The sequence below is a fragment of the Suncus etruscus genome, chromosome 12 (assembly GCF_024139225.1).
Source record: "Suncus etruscus isolate mSunEtr1 chromosome 12, mSunEtr1.pri.cur, whole genome shotgun sequence".
Classification (NCBI taxonomy): domain Eukaryota; kingdom Metazoa; phylum Chordata; class Mammalia; order Eulipotyphla; family Soricidae; genus Suncus; species Suncus etruscus.
Window position 1 is genome coordinate 4840960 of NC_064859.1, and position 11315 is coordinate 4852274.

Below are 11315 nucleotides of genomic sequence, written 5' to 3' on the forward strand. Positions count from 1 at the left end.
GCACACGCTGATCTAGGATGGTTCGATTCCCTGGAGTCCCATATGGTCCCCCAAGCCAGGAGCGTTTTCTGAGTGCTTAGCCAGGAGTAACCCCTGAGTGTGTCACCAGGTGTGCCCCAGAAACAAACACACACACACAAAAAAGGTTGTGAGAAAAAAGAGGAAGAAGAAGAGGAGGAGGAGGAAGAGGATGAAGAACAAGAAGAGGGGGAGAAAGAGGAAGAAGAAAAGAAAGAGAGGAAAAAAGACGAGAAAAGAAAAGGGAGAAAGAGGAGGAGGCTAGGGATGTTCAATTTGTAGAACAGATTACTTAGAGGTCTCAATGTCTAGATTTGATACCGGATGATCTTCTGTTCATGCTCTAATATTTTCACAACTTGTATGAATTTGTGTATGTATAAAATATGTGATATACTTATGCATGCTTACATCTAAAAAAAGCAAAAGATAGCAAGAAAGTCAAAAAAATAATCACCCTTAGATTACAATGAATTCTAGATGAACAATAACTTCTTGTATGGGAAGTGGGAAAAATGTTACTTAGGATAAGAATAAGTTGGTAGGTTATCACAAAATTCATAAAATGTCGTTTACATTTGTAAATACTCTCACCTCATTTCATATACTGAGATCTCTCCTGGTTTTCAGCTATACATAATAGTTGTGCTAAAAGTTTATAGACAGATATTCTAGCTCCCTTTCCTCAGATGTTAAGCACAATACATTATTTCCCAAAGGCATTTCCTGGGACTTTTAATAAAGAAATATTAATCAATAATCTGGAAAATATATGCAGGTGAAACTTTTGACAGACTATATTGTAAGAAAAGATGAAAGTCACTAAGAAAAAACAATGTTTTCAGATGACATACCGGAGTCAAAAAAAGAGGTAATTGAATTAGAGAAATTGGGGAAGAAATATCTTTAAAGGTATGCAATGTTTGAAGCAGATAGAACTATTATAAATTTAAACTTTGTTATTAGTTAAGTATGCATTTTTGAGATGTGATAAAAAGTAGATATTATAAAGAGATTGAAAAACATTTTATATCATTAAATTTGAAGAAGTTTGATTAGTTTTCATTAAAAAATCTTACATATTTTTTAAAATTTTATTTTCAGAATCTAAAGATATCTTCATCTTCCTCAAAGTAATTGCTTATGTTTGTTCAGAAGATAAGCTCATTGTTGCTGAACTGTCCTTGAAAATCTTACCACTCACAACAATGTATATGGCTTTTCTAAACCATGGGTAAAATAGAGCATAAATCAAAGGGTTCATGGCTGAGTTATAATAAGCACACCAGACACAAATCTCATAAATATAGGCTGGTGTTATGAATCCCACAAAGGCATCAATTAATGAATCAATGCTATATGGAAGCCATGAAATCATAAATGCTATTACGGTGATGCCAAGAGTTTTTGCTGCTTTTCTCTCTCTTCTTGCCACTCTAGATTTATAACTATCTGATGATTCTGTTTTGCTACTGGTATTTTCAATCTTCTTAGCCTGTTGTCTAGCCACTAGAAAAATATTACTATAGAGGATTATCATAATAAGTGAAGGTAGAAAGAAGGCTAGAAAATCTACCAAAACCCAATTTTGATTTACAATTGTCTGACAACCTCCTACACAGTTGACAGCACTAGATAATTCCTCCAGCCCATCATCATTGGCACCTGTGTAGAACACAGTTCCACTGTATACTAGGGGGAAAATCCAGGAGATACTGATGCATATCCCTGAAACATTCACTGTGAACTTGGTAGGATACACAAGGGGGTCAGTAACAGCAATGTACCTGTCTATGGAGATGAAGCACAAGTGAAAGAGAGAAGAATAACAAAATGCCACATCACAGCAAGTGTGGAAAGTACAGAAACTTCTCCCAAAGTACCAGCAGCTCTCCACAGACCTGACCATGCTGAAGGGCATCACAGTCACGCCCACCAGAAAGTCTGCACAGGCCAGAGAGGAGATGAGGAAGTTGGTTGGAGAGTGCAGCTGCTTGAAATGAAAAATTGAAACCATAACCAGGAGGTTCCCAAACACTGCCAGCACAGCCCCCAAGCCAAACACTGCATAGAGGATCACCCTGGGTCCGGGAGAGTAGGGAGTTTTCACACAGGATCCATTCACATTCTCATAGCAGAGCTGTGAGGCTCCAGGGAAGGATGAGTTGTTGCTGCTCATGATGATTCTATTCGCATTTGAAAATTTTATTCTTAATTATCTTAAAGCAAAAGAAGATCCAATTTTCATTACACCTGAAAAATAATAATACCTGAGAAAATGGTCAAATGTAATTACTAGTACATTCTTTTTCCATTTATATCACAGATCTTAATAGCTAAATATTTTTTAATTTAGTCACTATGATTAATAATACAATTAATGATAGTTTTCATGTATAAAATGTTTCATTCCCATACTACTTTCCTTCATCATTATCTTAGTACCTCTCCCTAAACTCTGTTATAATAAAATAAAATCTAGTAAAAGTCATATAGGACAAGAATGGTTGTTTTCAATCAACAAATTCATGATTACCTTTATATATAACTCCTTTAAGAAGTATATGCTTTTATTTTTTTATTTTTACCTCCATAATTTCTTTTTGCAACATTCACCAGTTGTGAATATGTATTTAATCATCACTTTTTCTCTGTAACAATTGACCTACTATATATACTCAATAAGCAAGTCACTTACTCTTATAGATAAATCAATGGGAAATCCCCAGATGAAATCCCAACAGGTCAAGGTGTGAATTTGAAAAACTATTTTCTAGAGTGCTCATTAGGACAGCTATACTACAAAACAACCCTTTTGAATCTAATTACGTTAATCATTATGTTACTTGGGCTAAAGAACTAGTTTTTCTTATATCAACTTGATACTTCTCCTTTTCTGACTTAGCAATTATAATAGATATTCGTTACTAAAATGCAAAACTGTACAGCATTTTCTCTCCTCTTCAGAATAATTTTTGTATCTACACTATGTCTACCAACAAACAGAAATATACTTGGGTGCAATTTGATATTAATAATATGCATTGCTATGGTTTTCTAATATGGAACTTAGAGTCATAGATATGAATGACACTAGAGGACTCTAATGAAGAGTTAAAATGGGATCTCAGTTTGGCAGAACATCAGAAGACCATTGAAGTGTGTTCAGAGAGTCTACAAATGCCTTTTAATGATTGAACAGAAAAGATGATTGTAACAAACTGAAAGAAACAGAAAACAAAAGCAAAATGGAATTCTTAGATTGAGTTAATATTCAGGAAAGGACAAGAAAATAGTAACTTTGTCAGTCCTTCATTAACTTTTCTGTTATATTGAATACATATACCACATTTGGTTCATATATTTATTAATTAACAGACTTTGAGTTTTTTCGATCTTTTTTTATGGGGGGGGGCCACACCCGGCGGTGCTCAGGGGTTACTCCTGGCTGTCTGCTCAGAAATAGCTCCTGGCAGGCACGGGGGACCATATGGGACACCGGGATTCGAACCAACCACCTTTGGTCCTGGATCAGCTGCTTGCAAGGCAAACACTGCTGTGCTATCTCTCCAGGCCCCGAGTTCTTTTTAGTGTCGTGAAAGCAAGTGCTCTGAGCACAGTGCATAAATGTTTGGACCCATGTAGCCAGTTCTTTTAGGTATTTTCCTAAGGGTAAAATTGTGGATTTTGTGGTAATCATGGGTTTAAGTTTCTGAGGAACCAAAACATTTTTTCATGATAGCTGAATTTTTTTACATTTCTACTGATGTCACAACCATTGTCACAACCATTCCAATTTTTCATTTTTTTTGAAATTCTGCAGTTTACAAAACTGTTCCAATTCTTCATTTTTTTTTTTGAAATTCTGCCATTTACGAAACCAACACCATACTCATCACTCACAACACATACTCAGCACTCACATTCTTCCCCTCAAGAACTTCATTGCCTGTTCCTTTCCTCACAGTCTAATTGTGTTTCTTTTGAATCTTTGTTGCTACTTTGCTGTGTATTTTTAAGTTCACATATGAGAAAGATGAGTCTATATCTATTACTTTTCTTTGGGAGGATGGACCAGTATTCCTGGCAGACTTGTGGAACCATATGGGATGCCAGGGATCAAGCTGTGGTCCACAGTGTGTAAGGTAAATCTCCTACTTGTGCCATCACTTTGGCTCTACTTTTTTTTGGGGGGGAGGTTGCATATGGTGATGCTCAGGGGTTACTACTGGATAGATGCTCAGAAATTGTTCCTGGCTCAGGGGACCATAAGGATGCCAGAGGATCAAACTGAGGTCCGTCCAGGGTCAGCCATGTGCAAGGCAAACACCCTACTGCTGTGCTATTGCTCAAGCCCCCTACTTTATTTTTTTACTGTATTCATTCAACATATTCTTCTGTGTGTGTGTGTGTGCGTGCGTGTGTGTGTGTGTATCATAACTTCTTTATTCACTCATCTGTAGTTCGGCGTTTGAGTTGTTTCCACATCTTTGTTCTTACACTAATTGTGACAATGAACATAAGTGTGCATGTGTCTTTTTGAATAAATTTTTTGTTTTGGGGGGATAGAAACCAGGAAGTGGTGTCACTGGGTAATATGGTAGCTTTGTTCCTAAAGAAATAAGATCTTTGTGAATAGAACGCCATTGCTTTCCTTAGAGATTGAAACAGTTAATATAACCACCAACAGTGGATGAGGATCCTTGCTCAGCACAGTCCTGACAACATTGTCTGTTTCAAGACTTTTTGATATTTGTCTTTCTCACAGGTGTTTTTATTTGTTGTTTTTATTTTCATTTCCCTAATTATAAATAGCAATGAATATTTTTTCATAGGCCTGTTGGCCAAAGATAAGATCAATTTTAACCTTGTATTGGCATTACTATTATTTCATACTGGCCTCACAAGATACCTTTAATATCAACTCAATAAATCTTAATATCTGCCCTACCCAATCTCTAAGAATTTACACATATTGGCTTCTCTAATTAGTTACCTTATTTTTAGCATTAATCTATCTCGTGAAGCTATACAATTTGTATTAATTTACTATTTTTAAAACTTTTTCCAAATATATCTGGATAAAAGTCAAAATCATTAATGTGTTTATAGAAAACATCTAAAAATCCTTTATCCTGTAGTAAGTAATAATATTTGTATTTGAATGCAAAATAGTATGAATTTTAGAAAACTATGGTGTAGTCATTGCCAGAAATGTATTCTTATATATTTCTATAGAAATATATATTGATTCCATAAAAAACACTGTAATGTAGGTAGTCACAAAGTAAAAGTTTAGAAAATGTGAAATGAATGTAACGTATAAAAGTAAAAGTTCACAGTGGTGTTTGCCTTGCAAGCAGCTGATCCAGGACCTAAGGTGGTTGGTTCGAATCCCGGCGTCCCATATGGTCCCCCGTGCCTGCCAGGAGCTATTTCTGAGCAGATAGCCAGGAGTAAACCCTGAGCACCGCCAGGTGTGGCCCAAAAACCGAAAAAAAAAAAAAGGTAAAAGTTCTATTTTTCAAAGTTAGACCAGAACTTTTGAAATTCTTATGGAATAATATACTCCCTCTACCCTCAAACAGCTAATCAAACAATACTGATTAGCAAGTGAAACATAGATAAACAAATATGACTACAATTAAATTAAGAAGTTTCTGTACCTCAAAGGGAATAATGACCAGAATACTTAAATTGCCTACGGAATGGTGCTAGTGGAACCCAGGGCTCCTAAATGAGATCTGGAAGCAATCATTACACAGGAAATAATCCACATAGCAAAAAGGTACAAGAATGGGTTCAGGAAATCCAGCACTTAGGCAATTAATTCAACCACACAAGCTTTCTGCTCCTAAGAATGAATGCAGCTTAGAGGAAGAGGACCAAACAGGACCAACCTGCCTTCCTCAGACCCCTGCTTTTATTGACAAGAACCAGGCTATACCTTAGGGTGGGAGAGAAATACCAAGTAAGAATAATCCAATAATCACATCACCAGATCACATCCTAGGGTGGACCAGTAATCCAACAAGTGGGAAAGATTATTTATTATTTATCCAATACACATTTTATAAAGGGATTAATATTACAGATATACAATGACTTGTATATTGTAGAGTTTACAAGAAAAAAAATATCCAAAACATAACAAAATGGAGACAAGATGAACATAAATTTCCTTAAAGAAAAAATATAAATAGCCAAAGGCACATGAAACAGTGCTCCATATTATTATTAATCATCAGGGATATATAAATCAAAACAAGAGAGAGAGAAACATCACCTCATATCACAGGGATTGGCACACATCAAAAATAACAAGAATATCCATTTGCTGGCCAGGATGTGGGGACTTAATTCATTGATTATTAGAATGTCAGCTAAATGGACATTTATCAAAATGACCCAGCTGTAATGTTCCTGGGAATAAACTCTAGGGGTACACAAAGCATAAAGCATAAAAGGCATCTGCATTCCTATGTTCATTGAAGCACTATTCACAATTGCTAGAATCTGAAAACAATCCAAGTGTCCGAGAACAGGTGAGTGGATAAAGGAACATCTGCACAATGAGTATTACACAACCATAAGGAAAAATGAAGTCATGAATTTTGCATATATATGTATATATTTATACATGGAAAGTATCATTCTGAGTGAAATGAGTCAGAGAGAAGGAAATCTATAGGAAGAATAGACTCATATGAGATATTAAGAAAAGTATAAGAATAATAGACAAAAGACAATTAAAATTAAGGCAAAGAGAACTGGTCCATGGTAGGAAGCTTGACACAAATGGTATGGGGGGGTGTGGGCAACTGCAGTTAGGACAGAGAAAAGATCTTTATGACAATGATAAATAAATATGATCACTAAAAATGGATGGGCACTCAGAGAGTGAGAGAGAGAGAGAGAGAGAAAGAGAGAGTGTCTGCCATAGAGGCTGAGAGGTAGAGTGTGGGAGGGAAACTGGAAATATTGGTGGTAGGAAATGTACACTGTTGAAGTCAGAAGAAATTCCTGGGTGCAGAAACAGAAGGAAGAAAACTCTTAACATTCCTAGGTGTGGCATAAAAAACAAAATAACACCACCAAGGACTGAGGCAAAAAGGTTCATCTATTTGGCAGCACCCAAGACAGTATTGTAAAGCTTAAAAAGGAACAATCCCCACCTTGAGCTCAGCAGAGTGAGGTCAACAACAATGGAATGACTCTGCTTATCTCCATGGCTGCACATTTCTTCCAGCCAAGGAACTGTACCAAACACTTAATACGAGTACGATGCATCAAAGTTGACTATGGGAAAATGATACAGAATCCCACCACACCTTGTGACTAAAGAAGCTAGTTCTGGAGACCCAAGCAACACCTGCAACCTACATAACATTTCTGATCAGGACTTTAGAGAAGAAATGTTATAAATGTTCAACGAACATAGAGAAATGATGGAACAGACAGCCCAGAAGACTCCAAAGAATATTCGAGTAGAATTGAGAAAACTTCAAACTGAAATAGCAGGACTGAAAAACTTGGTAAGTGACATGAAATCCTCACTGGATAGTCTTGTCAACAGAAAAACAGCCATAGAATCACAGAATCAATGATATAGAAGATGAGCTGCATAATACTTCCATACAAAAGAAAAGGCTGGAAAATAATCCTCAAAGAAAGTGAACAGACAACAATAGAACTCTGTGATAAACCTAGTAGAAACAACATAAAAATCAATGGGATCACAGAGACCCAAGAAGAAAACCTCAACAGAAAACACTAACAACTAGCATGACAAAGTTAATGAATGAGAGAAATTGAATGCCTATCTCGGGCCCGGAGAAATAGCACAGCGGCGTTTGCTTTGCAAGCAGCCGATCCAGGACCAAAGGTGTTTGGTTCGAATCCCGGTGTCCCATATGGTCCCCCCTGCCTGCCAGAAGCTATTTCTGAGCAGACAGCCAGGAGTAACCCCTGAGCACCGCTGGGTGTGGCCCAAAAACCAAAAAGAAAAAAAAAATGCCTATCTCGAATACAGGCGGGGTGGGAGAGAAGGATGATGGCGGGGGCATTGGTGGTGGGAATATTGCACTGGTGAAGGGGGTGTTCTGTTTATGATTGAAACCCAACTACAATCATACTTGTAATTATGGTGCTTAAGGATTTTATAATAAAAAGACGTTTTGCTTAAGTTTTTTTTTTTTTTTTTTTGGTTTTTGAGCCACACCCGTTTGACGCTCAGGGGTTACTCCTGGCTATGCATTCAGAAATCGCCCCTGGCTTAGGGGGACCATATGGAACATGGGGGGATCGAACCGTGGTCCGTCCTACGCTAGTGCTTGCAAGGCAGACACCTTACCTCTAGCGCCACCTTCCCGGCCCCTTGCTTATGTATTTTTATATTGAGTGAAGGGTGTTTTCATTTTCCATTTCCAGAAATTATATTGATATAAAATTCTTTATGATAAGATGAGTTTTTTGGGGGGGTTATTTTTGGTGGGTCACACCCAGCAGCGCTCAGGGGTTACTCCTGGCTCTACACTTAGAAATCGCTCCTGGCAGGCTTGGGGGACCATATGGGATGCCGGGATTCGAACCACCATCCTTCTGCATGCAAGGCAAACACCTTACCTCCATGCCATCTCTCTGGCTGCTGATATAAGAAATTTTAATTGGGATTTATTGTATGTAAGTTTCTTCTCCTTGTTCTTACCTTAAACTTTAGGGAATACACTTTTGATGATTTTGGATATGCAATTTGCTGTGTGTCCTGTGGGTTTTGGTCATTAATTACTTAGCTAGTGTTGAGAAGGGTATGGATAAAAAGATTGTTGATAAGTAACAGATCATGCAGATCTCACTAACATCACAAAGAGGTGCAATCAGGATACGAAGACCAAGTCATAGAGGGTATTTGATATATGAAAAAATATTTTGTGGAAATAGTAACTTCTTTGTTTTCTAAGCCCAGTAAGAATTTAAATTCAAAGAGGGCAAGAGATTTCTTATATTTAAATTCTTACTGGACTTAGAAACTATTTTCAATAATAGTCCACAGAATGAGAATAAATATGCTAATAAATGATGTCGGGTATGACTTATTTATAATCAAATCTAATATGTTATTATAGCATCTGTTCAGAGATTCAAAATAAAGTTCATGTTTAAAAGACTATGAAGATAATTTGGTAACTAACATTATTCACTTTTTTTGAGGGGGTCACACCCTGCAGTGCTCAGGGGTTACTCCTGGCTCCATGCTCAGAAATTGCTCCTGGCAGGCACGGGGGACCATATGGGACGCCTTATCTCCATGCTAACTCTCCGGCCCCAACATTATTCACCTTTAAAGGATCTTTTTGCTCTCCTTTTAGGATATATGATCCGCTTTGTTCGAGGTGATTGACAAAGGGTAGATCTTCTCTGAGTGTTTCCAGGCTATTTATCACAGCATCATGAGCAGCAACTCATCCTCACCTGCAGCCCCACAGCTCTGCTATGAGAATGTGAATGGATCCTGTGTGAAAACTCCCTACTCTCCTGGACCCAGGGTGATCCTCTACGCAGTATTTGGTTTTGGTGCAGCCCTGGCAGTGTTTGGGAACCTCCTGGTTACTATTTCAATACTTCATTTCAAGCAACTTCATTCTCCAACCAATTTCCTCATCTCCTCTCTGGCCTGTGCAGACTTTCTGGTGGGTGTGACTGTGATGCCCTTCAGCATGGTCAGGTCTGTGGAGAGCTGCTGGTACTTTGGGAGAAGTTTTTGTACTTTCCACACTTGCTGTGATATTGCATTTTGTTTGTCTTCCTTATTCCACTTATGCTTTATCTCCATAGACAGGTATATTGCTGTTACTGACCCTCTGGTGTATCCTACCAAGTTCACTAAGAATGTGTCAGGGATATGTATCTGTGTTTCCTGGGTCCTGGCTTTGGTGTACAGTGGATCTGTGTTCTACACGGGTGCCAATGATGATGGGCTAGAGGAATTATCTAGTGCTATCAACTGTGTAGGAGGTTGTCAACCTGTTATAAATCAATTATTCATTTTGATAAATTCACTACTATTTTTTATACCTGCCATTGTTATGCTGGTATTGTACAGTAATATTTTTTTTGTGGCTAATAAGCAGGCTAAAGTGATAGAAAGCCTTAGCAGCAAAGCAGAAGCTTTCTCAGGGACTAGCAAACCCAAAGTGACTAAGAGAGAAAGAAAAGCAGCAAAAACCCTGAGTATCACAGTGATAGCATTTTTGGTCTCCTGGTTACCTTATATAATTGATTCATTCATTGACTGTTTCATGGGTTATATAACACCTTCATATGTTTATGAAATACTTTGCTGGTTGGCTTATTACAACTCTGCTTTAAATCCTTTAATTTATGCTTTGTTTTACCCTTGGTTTAGGAAAGCAATTACCTTTACTATAACGGGAAAAATCTTGAGAGATAGCTCATCAACCATGAATTTATTTTCAAAACACACTTTTATTTCAAACTAAAGTATGCATGGTTCAGTGACTTTTACATGAAATATAAGTGCAAGCAAGTAAAACTTCTATTGGGAGGAGACATGGTAATTCTTTTAGTATCACAACATTATGCTTGACATTCTTTATGCTTTAAGTGACCATATAAAGTCATTTAAAAATGTTTGAAATGTGACTTTGCTTTGTTTCCTTAAATCTGCTTATTTTCCTGCTTTCTCAATTTCTGCCACTTTCAAAGGGTCTTTGGTTAAAAATTTATTTTTCTTTTCTTAAATTCATTATAATTTGCTTTTATTTTGAGTAGCTTGCCTCATGGTGCCCCATTTTCTTTTCTGTAGCTTCTAAGATATATTTGAGCTACATAGATCAGTCATTTCATGTGTAGAAAGGATTGATATTTTATATTTTTGTAGATTATTCCAATTTTGGAATGACCTTGGGTAGCTACCAGAATTTGTAGAATAATTATTGCCCTTTAATATGATTTCTTATCCCACAAAAGCAAATAATTTTATTTTATTTTACATTCATGACAGTCATGACAGAGGGCAATTTTCTCTTTTTCTTTTTTTGTCACTGACAAAAGTGACAATTTGTAGTAAATTATTAGGAAAAAGTCCACTTATTTCAAGAGGTGGATGTAGTATGTTGTTCTTTGGATCATTTTTCTAAATTTTTTTTAAATTTGGGAGTGTTTGTGGGGGCACATCTAGTAGTGTCCAGGGTTAACTCCTGGCTTTGCACTCTGAGATCACTCCTAGACTACTCAGGGGAGCAATATGGGATGCCAGGGATGAAGCCTGAGTCATT

The 11315-nt window shown here is 37.1% G+C and overlaps 2 protein-coding genes across 2 annotated transcripts; one reads left to right on the forward strand and one right to left on the reverse strand.

Moving 5' to 3' along the window:
- Positions 1-1159: 1159 nt before the first annotated feature.
- LOC126024745 (trace amine-associated receptor 6) lies at positions 1160-2197 on the reverse strand. Its single transcript, XM_049785210.1, has one exon. It carries the CDS (start codon positions 2195-2197, stop codon positions 1160-1162), a length of 1038 nt encoding a protein of 345 aa, XP_049641167.1.
- An 809-nt stretch (positions 2198-3006) lies between these two features.
- On the forward strand, positions 3007-10517 carry LOC126024579 (trace amine-associated receptor 6-like). Its single transcript, XM_049785014.1, has 2 exons — positions 3007-3048; positions 9462-10517. The coding sequence occupies exons 1-2, from the start codon at positions 3007-3009 to the stop codon at positions 10515-10517; spliced, it is 1098 nt and encodes a 365-aa protein (XP_049640971.1).
- The last annotated feature ends 798 nt before the right edge of the window (positions 10518-11315 follow it).

Excerpts from the sequence above, each read along its gene's own strand:
- LOC126024745 (XM_049785210.1), bottom strand. The coding sequence starts at position 2,197 with ATGAGCAGCAACAACTCATCCTTCCCTGGAGCCTCACAGCTCTGCTAT.
- LOC126024579 (XM_049785014.1), top strand. The coding sequence starts at position 3,007 with ATGTCTACCAACAAACAGAAATATACTTGGGTGCAATTTGAT. Across the intron at positions 3,049-9,461 it reads ATACTTGGGTGCAATTTGAT|AGCATCATGAGCAGCAACTC; the intron begins ATTAATAATATG and ends GCTATTTATCAC.